We start from the raw sequence: 16,296 nt of genomic DNA, 5'->3' as shown, positions 1-16,296 counted from the left end.
TCTCTCATAGAGACTGGTTGTCCGCCAAGGCTTGGTGTTGTGAATTGTTTCTTTGTGCGAGGAGAGCGTTGACCTTACATGGTCTCTACAAGCTATTCACTGATTGCGCAGGCGGCTTAGAGGCCCCGGCAGCCACCGGTGGAACGTGTAGGTTTGCTCCCACAAAGCCGAGAGCTGACATTGTTCATGGCCCCCCCACCCCGACAAACGCACATGCACGCTAAAAGGCACCTGCTTCCATGTCGCAGCCAGCGTTGCCCTCACCGGCCGTATGGCAACAGGCAGGCTGATATTGCCAGCTGCTGCACTGGACGTCCATGCCAAGTCAGGCTGGCCCCACATCATGTAAAAGGGTTTGTCATGGCAGTAAAAAGGACAGGTCATTTCACTGGAAGACGATTTTTTTACTTGTAGAGGCCCCGCCCTTGGTTGCTCTTGCTTGTCTATGTTTGTTGTGGTTGTGACTGTGAAACAGGTCGACACCTTCTCTTTCTCTCCGGCCTTCTTCTCTCTCGTCTTTGCTCCACCGGGGTAACTCGGCTTCATTCAGCGGTAGAAACAATCATGGCCGATTACACATGTAGTTTCAAATACATTTGAAGTATTGGGACAATAGACCGCTGGCACTTTGTTGGAAATCCTACGAAATTGGAGCGTGAATCAAAGTGACATGAAAGGACATTACTTAGCGCATCCTAACACGATGGGGCTCCTCTTGGTCGCTCTAGCGGGCAGGCAGGACGGACCGCAGAGGGGAGGTGCAGAGGCCATCTGTTCTTTTCCGCTGCGTTTCCCTGCACTAATCGGACGCCAGCTGCTTTCAGGCGCACGGCGACAATATTTTGGGCCGCTCTGCAGGATGTGTTTCAGAAGTGTTTTTTTAAAATGTACTTATTAGCATCTTAGCACACATTGACAGCCTTCAACATCTTTGCATAGGGTGACCAAGGTTTCTGGTAAAGCAGGTCCAAGGTGTTCATAGAAGGTTCCTGAAGAGTAAATGAGTTTGAACCCTCGGGCGGCAAGATGTTTGCTGTGTAATGCTGTGTGCTCGACGCCGCTCCTTCCTTCCTCCCATTATTTACACCAGAATCCAGATGTAATACTAGAGTGGGACTATCCAAGGCTAACTCTGCAGCAGTCGCCCTCGGGCGCCGTCCTCCTCGCAGCTAACTCGCGTCCATACAAGCGGCATCCTCCAACACGAGGCAGACGGATGCTGCACACTCGGACGAGGCCGACGCTTCGTTGCGTATTCGCTTGTGTCTGCTCGCCTGCAGGCTGTTCCTGTCAAGATGCAAGGCTAATGAGGTTACTCTGTTTCCTGTTTCGGCCTTCCTGTCAGAGCACCCCCTCCCCCCCTGCACTGTGAAGGTTCATATGCACTTAAAACCTATAAAAGAAAAGGTTTAGCGTTGCTGTACCAGGTAATACTGTTCTGATGGGAGATTACCAGCTTATCTCGTTTTCATAGCTGGCAGAAATGAACACAAGCTAACTGGGGTGGGGGATGGGGGGTGGACATGGTGGGTCGAGGAAGGACCCGATTAATTATGTTACCAAAGGATCTAGGAGAAAAAATTTTTGTACACTCAATTTTTTTAATTTTTATTTTTTACACTCGCATTACACTCACATTTTTTGTATTTTTGTATTTTAATTTTTTTTACACTCTCATTACACTCACATTTTTGTATTTTCTTATGTTATTTAATTTTTTTACACTCACATTAGACTCACGTTTTTGTATTTTTATTTATTTACACTTACATTTTTTTGTATTTTTATTAAATTTTTTACACTCACATTTCCATATTTTTTATTTTATTATTTTTTTTACACTCACATTTTTGTTTTTTTTACACTCACGTTTTTATATATTTTTATAAAAAAAATGTACACTCACATTTTTGTATTTTTTTAATTTAATTTTTTTACACTCAATTACACTCACATTTTTTTCATTTTATTTGTTTTTTAACACTCACATTACACTCACATTTTTTTTTACACACTTTTTACACATTTTACACTCAATTACAAATACACACATACACTCACAATTTTTGTATTTTTTTTACACTCACACTGTACACTCAATTAAAAATACACTCAATTACACTCCCATTTTAATAGCAACATCATGCGAGGTTGATCATTGCAACGAAGAAAAGCAAATTGATCACACTTATATGAATGTGTGCACGCAGGAAAAGCCTGTATGTAAGTTGTGTACATTGGCCCCTCCTGCGGGGACCGACTATGGTTCTGCCGACCCCCATGGATGCACGGCGGCATAGCGTGTCCGACATTAATCGGCCACGGCGGATGGCTTCTCCCGCTGTCCACTCTGTTTCTCCCGGTTTACGATAGCCAAAGGTGGTGTTGGAAGCCAGTACGGCCATCTTGAAATGAAAGTAAGTGGGCTGCACGAGCTTTGTGCGATCCACCCACGTTCGTCCCTTTGAGCGCCCCTTCTCTCAAAAGTGGAGCAAAGAAGCGGGGCCTAAGGTAGTTTCTCAGCTTTGGTGGTGAACGTGGGATTCAGCCTTTTGGAATTGGGGGGGTCACAAGGGGCAGATGGCTTCATTTAATTTAAGATGTGGCCAAGTGGGACCTCTCGTGCGCACACATGATCTCGGAATGATCAAAGCGCCTCCGTCCCAGTTCTCTCCTTCTAGTCGAATGTGACGCAGACACTCTGTCACTGTCACCGCTCGCATGATTGACAGTGCAGACATGTTCAATGCGCTAACTCCACCAGCGTTCTTTCTTCCTCGCACGCCAGGTCTGATTCCACAGTTGGATCTCGCCGCTATCAAGTGCTTGATGTTCCTTCAGGTCACATAAATAAAACGTCATTACGGCAGGGTGCGCTATACGCGGCACCGCTCCCCTTTCATCTTCTCTTTTAAAGGCTGCCCAGCGCCGAGTCGCTCGCAACGCCACGCATTCCGAAGCGGTGAGCTGGTGTAATGGGGCGATTATATAGGGCCTCATGTCCTCTGCAACCCTGCAACCTCCTTTTAGTCTCCCCTTCTGTCTCTCTGTTCGCTCTGATCTTAGCTGAGCATCCGGGGCCACAAGGAAGCCACGAGGAAGCAGGATGGAGTTTGGGTTAGAAGGAGAGTTAGGAACATCTCCCCATCCGTTCCTTCCTTCATGACAACTGTTTACATATCGTGCTGGTAATGAGCATTTTCTTGCATCATTATCTGCCGTTTGTGTTGGGTGTAGTACTTTTCGCGACCAGACGGGATTGAAATGCAGCATTTATTGTGTAAATGAATCAGGCTGGTGAGAAATCCTACGTAGAAGCCAATGAGTGTAGAATGCAGTGCCTGGCTCAATGGTCGGTCTCATCTCGTATGAAGTTAGCCAATGGAAGATGAGCCACCTACAAGCAGACTTCCACTGTGGCAGGACTCCTTTCGACAGCATTAATCTGCACTGCGCAGTAACAAGAGAGAGAAAGAGGAGTTCAGAACATGCAGTTTCCCAAAAATAACTTTTAAGTCACTCAATATCCGAATTTCTGGCTTTCCTTGGTTCTGAAATATTGGACTTTTCCCACAAGGTTCAAGTCCAGAAAAGCCGTTTCCAGTTTGGTTACCCTGCTGTCATGTCATGTCTGGTGAACCAATGACCGTCCTGCATCATCATTGGTTGTTGGAGGAGCATTGGTGAAGGAGCTGTCACTCAGTATGGGATCTATCTGTATTGGACCATATGGCACAGGATACGGCCACAGATGGACCACATTTGCCCGCCAACCACCACCATGACTCCCTTGGGGACTCACCATAGACTCCACACTCCAAATGTAGAATCTGAGGAATCTTTTTGGATGAAATGTTTAGGAGACGAGAAGAGTCCTGTTCCCTCAAGTGGGCCTTTGCAGATGAATATAAAATCGGGGCAGAGCTAGTTACGCTAGGTTAATCCTGCTGTCATGCCTCGCACTGGGATTCCTATGATATGCTGTGATGCAGTGTGCTGCATTAACCAACTACTTTCTCTAACATCCTCCTTAGACGGAGACTGCCAAGACATGTCCTCATTTGTCATAACACTTAGCAGCTGCTCTTTCTTGTTCAGTCTACATGATCAAGACGCTTCAAACATTCTGCTTTCTATCCACAAATCCACCACTTCCCGCAGGACCTCAGTCGGAATTGAATAATGGCTAACAGTGTATAGCGCTAATGATTGACACACCCTCGCTGCACGTCATCTGCGCCGCATGTGTATTGTGTGGGAGCGAGCAGGAAGATGGGGAAGGCAGGCAGGAAGTGGTTAACGTTGTGCGCACGAATTAGAGAGACTACCGGATACAACAAGAAGCCGGACTTTGTTAAAACAACATTTTCATCCGTCCATTTTTTTTTAGAAGCTGTCTCACCTCGAAGTGGAAATGTGTGTTAGGATAACAGATTTCCAGGCGTTTTTTGAAGAGTGGATCGCTGCTGGCGTGCGGCCCACATTCCTGCGCTGTGACATCCGCGGCGGCTATGGGATATTTTTAGACGGGTTCGCGTACACACACACACACACACACACACACACTTTGATGCGGATTGTCTGTCTTCACAAGGAATTATTGCATTAGTTTCTTTGTAACATTGTGGTATGACTGACCACATTGTATGTCGCTAGCTATTAGTTTTCATAGCCAAAGACATTCAGCGCCATGCTCTTAAAGCCGCAGTGTTGCTCCATGACATCTTTGTCATTCAGTGTTGTTTTCCACTGAAGCTGAGATCCAGGAGGTGCATCATACTGTACCAAATATGTAGAGGAATTGTGTGTGCTTTCCTTTTACAAGTATATAAAATAATCTAAAATTAATAATTAAAAATAAGCAACATAGTCAACCCAGCAGACGGCATTGTGACTTGCGTCATGTTTTACTTTTTTTTTCTGTGTAGCCTTTGGACCCTTGACAAAATGTGAACCCCGAGTATCTTTGTAATGTTATGTCCGGACGAGGGTGTGAACGCAGCCTTTAAAGGCGTATTATTGGCGTTGGGGTGTTAAAGTGTATTTGACAGTGTGTCACCGTGTTCGGTGTGTGTGTGTGTGTGTGTTGTGTACATTTGGCCTGGTGCCACACTGGGGAAGCCAAGAGTGCCAGTGAGCTTTCCAAGTAATTGGCGCATACCTGGCAAGCGTTTGCATACGCGGAGAGGAGTGCTACATGAGATAAGTGCAGGAAAAACGAAAGAAAGAAATAAATAGCCCCGTGTGACATCACCAGGAGGTCGCAGACCTGCAGTGGAAACATGGCTGCTGTCACCCGTCAGCTCCCATCACATGTCGACACCCAGCTTTTAATAACCTTCCTTCCCTCCCTCCTTTCCCTGCCACGCTCTGCAGAGACCTCGTCCCCCAAGAGCAGTGAAATCAAAACAATACTGCACACAAAAGATCTTGTTTTTATCCATCATGTTGTCAATAGTGTCAAAATATATTCGAAGTGAAAAGTGTCGAGTGAGTGAATGAGGCCATAACAGAACATTTTTAACCCGTAAAAGGTCCCATAGGGACGTTTTGTGTTATCCTGTTTATTTGTTTTTACCTTCCAGTCATTTGGGCTGGAATGGTTTCCCATATTCATTCATTTTCTACCGCTTATCCTCACAAGGGTTGCGGGGGTGCTGGAGCCTATCCCAGCTGTCTTCGGGCAAGAAGCAGGGTCCACCCTGGACTGGTGGCCAGCCAATCACAGGAAACAAACAACCATTTTCACCCACATTCATACCTATGGACAATTTGGAGTGGCCAATGAACCTAGCATGTTTTTGGAATGTGGGAGGAAACCGGAGTACCCGGAGAAAACCCACACATGCACAGGGAGAACACGCAAACTCCACACAGAGATGGGAAGATGTTTCCCATATTATTAATTAATTAATTCATTTTCTACCGTTTATCCTCACAAGGGTTGCGGGGATGCTGGAGCCTATCCTAGCTGTCTTTGGGCGAGAGGCGGGGCACACCCTGGACTGGTGGCCAGCCAATCACAGGGCACATATAGACAAACAACCATTCACACTCACATTCATACCTATGGACAATTTGGAGTGGCCAATTAACCGAGCATGTTTTTGGAATGTGGGAGGAAACCGCAGTACCCGGAGAAAACATGCAAACTCCACACAGAAATGCCAGGATGTTTCCCATGTTATTACCATATAATTTTTGCTAAATACTAAAATGAGCGTGAACACATTTGTTCCATTGGAAACTTCTGAAGGTATAAACTCCCCAAAATATCAGAAATATTTGATATGTACTTTTCAGGCAGAAGAATTACTATGAAATATTAACCCAAAGTGGAAAACGGACTGTAGAATTGGTTGACGACAGGGCCACCAGGTAATGTGGGGGGGGGGGGGGTATTGTTTTCAGAATGAAGTGGGTTGTTTGTCTATATGGAAACGACCAGCCAATGTTTCAGATTTTTCCACTCAGGAAGCGATTGTCCAAAATGACCATTTCAGGGCACCCTGAACACCGTTTCCATGTGTGTGTGTGGGGGGGGGGGGTGAAACTAGAGATTCTCCAGTCAGGGTTTTATGCTGCCAATTGTGTGTTCTTCAAATGTCATATTAAAGATTTTTAAAGTGCAAATGAGTTTTTGTGGCATGTGCTAGCGGTTACCTACAGCAGGTATGAGTTATTGTGGGCAGATGATGCTGCCAAAGACGTTGGGTAGGTCAAGACGCTACACTACACGGGGGGATCGCTATGGGCTGAAATAGTGCTAGCCACAGGTGATGGGGTTGAAAGGTGAAACCATAAAATAGTTTTTGACCTGAAAACATTAGAGTACGGATAGCGTCTTAGGTTACAACTGACCAAATTATACACGTCGATGTACGTGGACCTCTTGTTCAGGTCAATCATGATGACGCAGTGAGCAGTGAAGGCCTCTACCTGGTTGCACCAAAATGTATTAAGCTCTCCCTTGGCCCTTGGTGTATGTCAGAATCGTTCTTTGGTAATCCTGCTCGATGCCAACTGCAATGAAAACATCATAAAACACTGTAAGGACTCGCAAGCAAAAGCCCCCAAACATTATTTCCTAGCGCAGTCCTTTTACCCTTCGTGGTAAAAGCGTCTGGAAGTGTGTCGTTCCTCGGGTCTCTGAAAGTCATTTAGCAAACAGCTGCAGTCGTTTTTTTGGAGTTATTCCGCGGCGGTTGGGGCCGGAAGCCTTTCTCTAAATAGACGTCCGGGGACTTGATATCTCGTTACGCCGACATGTTGCAGCGATTACGCCAAGCTCTCTCTCTCTCTCCGTGAGCGCTGATGTCACCGCCATGCGCGCCAGACGAAAACCATCTGAGTCAGCGCCGTGATCGCCAATCCCACACGTGCTGCCTCGCGCTTGACTCAAGGAGTGACTCGGCACGGTTGTAAATGTGCACCCCCCCCCCACCCCCTGAATGTAATTTGAGTTTCCATTATTTATTAATAGCGCTTTTGTTGTTGCTCATGTCCTGATCTCATTTCCTTTAGTCATTAGCGCTGTTTGACATCAAACCCAGCTGGCGGAGCGATGACAGAGACGAGCCTTCCTACCAGTGCCGTGTTTTTACTGTTGAGCTTTTCAAACTCCAATAATAAATTTTTGCTGCTCTAAACGTGCACCCCGGTGGCTGATGTCATGAATCCGCGGCTCAAATTGAAACTGGCTGGGGGGGGATTCAAAATAAAGAGTCTCTTCTGGCAATAAAAAGGATGTGGCGTGTGTTTGCGACTCCCGCTGACCTCTCCGACAATAAGATCCGCCGCTTCGGTCTAGCCGGGAGCGATAAGCGTCTCGCAAACTCCCGGTGGCCCCCATGATGTTTTTTTCATTTGCTTCCTACCTATTCATCACGCCAGCGCTCCTATCGCCGCATTGTGGCCAGAAGCTGTCCCTCCATGCATTGTTATGCTAATGCCCCGCCCTGTGTCTCCATGCAGGCTGAGGTTGTGTTATGCTAATGCTGTGTCATGCTAATGTCCCAATGTGGCAAGCCATGGATTACCCGGCTGCAGGGAAATAAAGAACCCTTGCTTGCTTTGTACCTGAGTGGCATGCAAAATGCTAACTAGCTGCGATTCCAGCTCTGCACGTGCTCTGTTCTGTCATGTTGTAACAGCCTCTTCTGGTTGTTTCCGCAGGACGACAGCGATGGGATCCCGTGGTCAGAGGAGCGGCTGATGCGAAAGGTGCTTTACCTCTCCCTGAAGGAGTTTAGGAGCGCACAGAAACGGCAGCTGGACGGCGATGGAACCGCAAACCAAAATGGTGAGTTTGCAAGTCAGTAATAATGAACTTTTATTCACTGTTGGGATCATTAAGTAACCAAAACAGGCTGTCAAGGGTACACTAGACCAGCAGGTGGCGCTATAATCGCCAACAACATTCGGTTAAAAAGACGAGGCGATACATGAAGTCGGGTCTACGAGATGAGACCAGATTTGAACATGACTTCCTAAAAATATAGGCCAATATACTGCAGTCTACTCATTTAATTTCTACTGTTACACTCCAACCAGCCAAGACAAAGAGAGGCTGTATGACTGACAAAAGGGCTCCCTCCATTCATGCTGTTGTTCTATGGAACAAACGCACCAAGGTGCTGAAAACAATGGACAGGGTGAACTCTCTTGGAGGCGGGAGACCAGACGAGGCCGGCAAAATTATTGCGTTCATTTTCAATTAATGTGTGAAAGATTCCTTGATACAGTGTAGTATTGTCCCCAGCCTAGTACACACGAGATGGGCCTAAAACTGACATGAGATGCCGTTTATATGAGGACTTATGTCAGACCAAAACAATACATACTAAAAATATCCTGGCTAGCGTGCACGTAGCCTCGGTTATTCCCCTAAATGTTGTGAAACCAGGCCGGAACACGAAACCAGGCCGGACCACGAAACCAGGCCAGACCACACACACAGACGGGACGACTCACGCCAACAGCGATGCTCCACACTGGCACCACAATCAAGACCTTACCTGACAAATCTAGGCAAATCGACGCATGACGTCGCTTGGACGGCGTCGAGCCTCGCGGCAACACCGCCGGAGCAAGGGAGCGCCCCTCTTTGTTTGACACAGGCGTCCCCCCGCTAACTTTCCGCCGTGATAAAAGCACCCAGCCCGCCAGCAGGGGAGGGATTTGAACTTCACACACGCCTCAGAAGCTATTCTCAGCTGACGCTAACACGAGCCAGACGAAAGGCAAAGAGAAGATAAAAAACAGGAGCCAGTCAAAGTTTGTGCCCAGCCGAGGAAGCGGGAAGCCTTGTTATCTTCCACACTTTTGGCATCCATTGTTTGCTCTCTCTTCATTGCTACGTCACACCTTTGCATTCTGTTCTGTCTTAAGTGGGTCTCTCTGACACCTCCCCCAAAGCTCCACTGGGCCCTCGAAGCCCCTGTGAGTAGCCGACCTTATCGCCCGAGTAAAAAGAACTTGTGAGCGCAACCCCTCACCGTGTTGGTGGGATTTAGAACCAGAACCGTAGAACCGTGCATACACTTCATGCATATCACAGATGTATCTATATCAGGGGTCTCAAACACGTGGCCCACGGGCCAAATGTGGCCCGCAGGACACTAGTTTGAGGCCCCCGCCTTGATATGAAAGTTTAATGTTAGTGCGGCCCGCGCCAGTTTGATATGGATGCTGTATGGTATCATGTACCCAGAAAAAATTATTACGTTTGATTAATGTTCATGTTAAAGGTTAAATAACTGTTAATAGTTATCCTCCCTATCCGTGTGGAAGTGGTAAGTTTTTGGCTATTTAAGTTTCAAGGAAATAACTTGAAGGCTACCGTTTAGGTCGCTAGCTCTCTAGTTTGCGAGTTAGCATGTGTCTCAAGACCCTGCAGTTGCGCAATATGTTGTAAATAAAGAGTATAAATGTGACTATAGTCGTGTTTTGTCATGTCTACAGGGCTCTAATAATGCTTTGTTCATTTTAATCTGATAAAAATAATTTGTCTACCCACCAACTATATGTGGTTTCTTAAGTTTTTATTATTATTATTATATTTATTTATTTATTACTGATTGATTTTCTTTATTCTTGATTTGTTTGTTTATTTTTTATCTTATTTTGTGTAGAAAAATAAAAAGTAAGATATTTGAGAACAGTGGAATGTTTTATCAGAGCTTTTATTGTAGAAAATTGGAACCAAAGCGATTTTTTTTTTTTAAAATTTGTTTTTAATAAATGCGTTTTTTTTTTGGTTTTTTTTTTTGTAATACCTGATGCGGCCCAGTCTCACCCAGACCCAAGCTCCAGTGGCCCCCAAGTAAATTGAGTTTGAGACCCCTGATCTATATTATATGATTAGATTTCAACAGTCAGTGTCTCTGCCTTGGCGTGTAAACAGCATCTCAATCAGAAGGGGAACAATTATTGGCACAGCACCCATCCCGTGCGTTGACTTATGATCGTCTCCCATGGCAACACATTTCATGTCCAAGTTGTTTCACTTGAGACGGAGAGATGCCTCCATGTTTGGGTACACGTGTTCTTATAGGGGCTGTTGTAGGCCTTATAGGGGCTGTTGTGTGAGTGCGCTTGAACGCCTCACAGGCGGAGGAGAGTGGAGCAGAAAGAAGACATAGCATCAAGTATAAACAGTATGAATAAATAAGTTAGTTTGATGATGACTTTGTATACCAAGAAGGTTCTATTCATATTCATATTCATATTTCAATCCCCGCAGAGGTGGAAGCATGTCACTGTGTCACGGAGTCATTGTTGGTATTTGAGTACACGTCTCATTTCTGTGTTCTAAAGATATAAAAAATATAAAAAGATATAAAAAACCTGTGAAAGCACCAGCGCCAATGCTCCGCTGACATCATGTGACCTGCATGTTAACCATGATTGCATATCAAGCATGTCTTGAATTCCCCAAAAAATGCAGCATTCCTTTAAATATGATGATTCTGGTGCTTTGTCCCACATCATATAGTCAGAGTGGTACCTCCCAAATGTCCTGTCCCCAGCTTTTAAAGGCAGGGGAGGGGGCGTGTCAGATGCAGCCATCTTGCCATCGCCACAGCCACGTTAACCCTCGCGGCCGGCAGGTGTCCATCATGCGGTCTTTCCTCTCTCCTGTTCATCCTTCCGACTTCAGTGCGGGGGTTTCCATAGTGCATCAGTGAAGCTCTGGTTCCCCACTTCCTGTCCACGCAATATCAGTCACCTTCCCTTCACTCACTCACTCAGTCACCTAGCCTGAAGCGTTCTTCCTCTTCCTCCTCCTTGTCTAGCCATCTTTCTCCACACCACCCTTTTTAACCCCCCCCTCCTCACCCCCCAGCCCCTCCATCTTCCTGAGTGCCTCTGATGGAGAAGCTGGATGGTGTCCAACGACTCGAAGGAGCTTCCCATTAGTCTGCCTTTGCTTTCTCTCTGTCACTTCCTGTCTCGTGTCCGTCATCCTCATCTATTTAATGCCTTTTAACGGTCTTTATTTTACCGTCCGCGCTAAATAAGAACCACTGGCAAAGGCTCCAGCGGCAGAAGGGGTTGCTTTGATGCTATAGATTTTTTACCGTCTTGACCCCGCACACCAGGCGTGCTGATTGAAACCCGCTTTTGTTCTGGCCCGCGTCGTCGTGCACCGAGTCCGGGCGAAGCAAAGATGAATATGTTGCAAAGTGTTCTACTTCTATAAATGTCTTGCCCCTAATAAAACCTGCCTTTGTTCCTGTCTATGCCACAATGTTAAGTGTACGCAGGCGGGGGGCGGGATTTATTGCGACAACCCTCTATTTTAATGTGCTTGTTTACATGGGGGGGGGGGTCTAAAATCCAAACATTTGGGGTGAATTGTGCAAAACAGTTCACTTAATATTAAATGCCATATGTCTGCTAAACTAATTGCAAGTAAGCATTTCATTGCTATTAAAAGCCCCCCTCGCACGTGCAGCCCCCTCGCTCCAATTACGCACGCCCTAGCGCTCATTTTTGCATTATGCTAGCCCACTTTATTGATATAATAAACAAATGAATTTTTGCTCAAGGGACGGTCATTACAGCACGTATAATAAGCCCCCCCATCACAGGCCAATGATGTGCAGTGTTAAGCTACGCACCTCTGCTCGCTCCCTCTCTGGAGACGCTGAGGTAAACGTTGCAAGGCGACGGGCTTAGTTAAGCACGCATAAATCTGATTAGCGTCAGCTATCGGGACTTTGCGCATCACTTCCTGTCGCCCCCATCAACCTCCATCGCCCTTGCAGCTCAAGGAGCTCGCGCTCCAAGCCGCCCCCCCCCCCCCACCCCCCATCTGCAGCCCAGGACTTCCAGCGCTGCCCCTCACACGAGCGCTCATGTGCAACGTGCACACGTCAAACAATCCGCTCGGGAAGAGACGGGAGGAGTTTGCGGGGGTGTGGGGGGGGGCTAATGAATGGGCCCCTGCTTGTTTGTTTGCGTTCTTCTGGGACGTCAAGCGTCTGCCATTTTTTTTGTCTCCCAGAGTACAATTAAAGTTAATGAGCTTGTTCCTTTTTGCGCTGCTCTGAGTTCGAAGCACAAGGCTCCCCCTCCCCTAATCTTGATCTGGGGGGCACATATTTAGAAAGCGAAGGACCAGAGTTCAGGAAAAAAAAAACTGTCTTCAATGGTTTTGCTTCTCCTATATCCAACACTTTTTCAGTGCTTTTGTTTCCCGTTTTTACTGTTCTCAAATATCTTAATTTTTGTTTTTCTACACAAAATAAAACAATTCCGGGTTCATGATACCATACAGCAGGGGTCTCAAACTCAATTTACCTGGGGGCCACCGGAGCTAGGTTCTGGGTGAAGCCGGGCCGCATCAGGTTTTCAAAAAAAAACTCAAAAAGCATTTATTAAAAACTGGAAAAAAAAATCTATCTTCAATGCTTTTGCTTCTGCTATACCCTACACTTTTTCAGTACTTTGGTTCCGGTTTTCCACACCAAAATATCTGATAAAACATTCCACTGTTCTCAAATATCTTAATTTTTATTTTTCTATACACAAAATAAGATAAAAAAAATAAACAAATTAAGAAAAAAGACAATAAATCAATCAATTAGTAATAAATAAGTAAAATAATAATAAAACAGCAAATAAGAAACCACATACAATTGGTAGAGAAATAATTTTTTTCAGATTCAAATGTACAGTAATTAACAGTTATTTAACCTTTAACATGAACATTAATGAAACGTAATAATTTGACCCAATTAGCAAGTTAGCATCGTACTCAGTTCCATCTGGGAGCAGCGTCGTCACTTCAACAACATGTTTGATGAGATGCTTTATCTTGACGTGTATTTGACCTTTTATTCCAAATCATTTTCTGCATTTATTTGTACCCAGCATCATAAGCCTTTAGCTTCATTGCTAATCCAAAGCAAAACAGGGCGGGGTAACGGGGTAGGGTAACAGTATGGGCGGGGCAAAATCATGTTAATTGTGTTCGGTGTGCACACAGCTTTAAGCTGTCATTTAAGCTCATCATCAAGGTGGGGGCCTCAAACTAGTGGGCCGCGAGTTTGAGACCCCTGATATTTGTTGTCCGGAATTGTGCAGTTGGGTTTTGCCTTCGAACATGGAGCAGTGGGTTCCAATGTTCAACGTAGCATTTTGTCACCATATCTTCCGAGATTAAATCACACAATAAATGGAAATGACCTGGCTCATTTTGCCGACCTCCACGTTTTTTTTTCAGAATGAGAAATCTTGTCACGTTTTAATCTTAGGTCCCACTCCAAAAAAATGATGTAAACATTCAAAGAACATGTCAGGCTTTCGTGCCAAGCGGGACGTTTCCAAGCGGTGATTCACGCCACAGCGCGTAGACTCGGCGACTCCCGGCCTCAAACACAAAGCGTTGCTCGGCAGCGCCGTGGCCTTACTCATCACGCTTGTTAACTTGACTTCCTGACCGCAACAACCTTCTACTGATGACTCTTCTGCCTCCACATTCAAGTGCCGACCTGTCTTGGGCTGCGTCAGAGCGCTCCATGTGAGTTCCGTAACATCCAAGCCAGGTACAAATCTCACATTCCCAAACACGTTGATCACTTTCATCCACAAAGGTTGGTCCAAAGTCAACTTGGCGCTTGGCGTGGAAGGCGGATGACGCCTCAGCCAAATGGAATTCTGTAGGCGGAGTAAAAACACAACAGTAGTGATGTGTAATCCATACTTCCCATACCAGCTCTTCATGCTCTCACATCCAAACGTAAATCCTTTCCATACTTGACTTATTTGGTGTCACGTTTGTCTGTTGGAACGATGACTGAACGTAAACTGAGTCCTGTGTGAAGTCTAGTTCTCAATGAAGGTTTTATTATTGAACTTTTTATAGTGATTGTGCCCTTTTTTCTGTTACATTAGCTTGTAAATCATCCTTACCTCAATATACTTCTGGGTTTAAAATAAGGAAATGACTAATTGTTAAATGATGAATTTAGTTAAATCTATTAAATAATATTAATATTGTATATATTTAATATTATTAATAATATATATTTTTTATGAATGAAGGAAGCAAATGTTAATGTATTATTCACACATTATTTTCAAAATGTACCAGAAAGGTGAATTTGCACACACTGTGGGCATCGGGTGGATGTCAGCGATAACACCCAGAATCGTACTCTGTATCGGACAGGAAAGCATGTAATCAAGCAATGTAAGCACGTGGTATCGCACGGACCAGTTGGAGTCACGCTTTGTTTTTACAAGATGAACCCAAGACCCAGCATTTCGACACTGATGCCCGTCAGGACCCCCCAAGCGTTATCGTGTCTTGGTTTTACCATCCACGTTGTCTTTAATGCTCTTGTTAAATCACAGCATGCTACGCCAGACAGCCGTATGAAGTTGTTCAACTTGTGATACCATTTTAAGGCCCTTGTCATCCTTATTTAACAGTGAATTCAAACCCCCCCCCCCCACACACACACACACTTGACCTCATTTGAATTCTCACTGCTGATTGTTGCCTTTGATTTAAGCAAGTGTCTTAAGGGGGCTTGCTGGAGTTGTTAGCCTCCTGAATATTTAATGAGGCTTCTTGCACCATTATCTTGCTGTGTTTTATTCAGCGTTCGATGCTCTATTGCTCTTTTAGCACCGTCTCATCACCTATTCTGTCAAAGTCCAAAGTATGCCTTGAAGTTTAAAAGTCTGTGCTAAGTAAGTCTCAGCGCTGCCGCTATAGTGTGGTGTTAGTGTAGTGTGATGGATTTACTTAGTAGTTATTATTATTTACTCAGTTTAAAAGGCCTTTCGTAACGCCTCTCTCCAAGGTGGCGCAAACAAGTGAGGGAGATGACATATGTCTCTCATGTTTGATGCTTGTAAACATGCTCTAGGGCAGTGCCTCTCAATTATTTTCTGGCATGCCCCCACCCCAAGGGACAGAAATGTTTTCACACACCCCCGATTTGACATACAAGATCATATTTATGTATGCATCTGTACTTTACAGATGAAGTTGAAACTGAAACCAGAAAATGCAACAAAGTAGAGCGCATTCAAGCGTAGTCAATAGTCAAAATGTCCCCGGGGGGGCGGCTGCCTCACTACTTGAAGCATCATCAGGCGAAATGACAACTTGGTAAAGCATCCTTACTTAAGTGAATCTAACAATCTTGTCCTCCCTTTTTTAAGGCTCCTTAGCCAACAGGCAGCTAAACGGATCCGGGACATTGGGCGGCCACAAAGATGGCGCATCCAGCCTGGACGAGAGCAGCGAGTTCTGCGAGGATGGTCCCGCTAAGAAGCGGTAAGACTCTCTATGAATTTATTTGTATTTCTTCTCCTCAATACTCTTAGGAGTCTGCATTGTTGCCTGTTAGTGAAACATGCAAGCCACTTGTGGGACCTGCTGCTTTTGTTCATTGTCTCTTTCTCTGTAATTCCTCTCCTGGGGAGGTAAAATCAAGTTTGAACACCAAAGCGAACATTTGAATATTGCTGCTTTCAACTAATCCATGGTCTGTAAACCCTCTTTACTCATAAGCAGCCAATCTACTGTAGCTTGGCAGGTGTGTGTGTCTGATTGTTGTGTTTTTGTTCCCTCGTGCACATTGACAGGCCATCAAAGCATGAGTGTAAAGCAAGGGGCGGAGTCTTGAGGGGGGGCTAGGGCGCTAGCAGGCAGCAGATGTCCCTCTGTAATGAGGAGCCCGTACATACAGCCTCCATTCACGCCAGCACCTGCCTCTCGCCTCCCGCCTCCTCACCGTCACCCGATACTGTAAATGTAGTTCCCTCATTACC

The 16,296-nt window shown here is 45.5% G+C and overlaps 1 protein-coding gene across 1 annotated transcript in view; it reads left to right on the top strand.

Annotated features, from left to right (window-relative positions):
- Positions 1–16,296, top strand: part of jarid2b (jumonji and AT-rich interaction domain containing 2b) — a 74,431-nt gene that overhangs the window by 30,191 nt on the left and 27,944 nt on the right. Inside the window, exons 2-3 of the mRNA XM_058046860.2 lie at positions 8,176–8,302; positions 15,685–15,799. Coding sequence (XP_057902843.2) covers positions 8,176–8,302; positions 15,685–15,799 — 242 coding nt within the window. The remainder of the gene's footprint in view (positions 1–8,175; positions 8,303–15,684; positions 15,800–16,296) is intronic.

Source organism: Doryrhamphus excisus, linkage group LG7 (assembly GCF_037039965.1).
Source record: "Doryrhamphus excisus strain RoL-2023G ecotype Guam linkage group LG7, RoL_Dexc_Guam_v1.1, whole genome shotgun sequence".
NCBI lineage: Eukaryota > Metazoa > Chordata > Actinopteri > Syngnathiformes > Syngnathidae > Doryrhamphus > Doryrhamphus excisus.
This window is presented reverse-complemented; position numbering and strand designations above follow the sequence as displayed.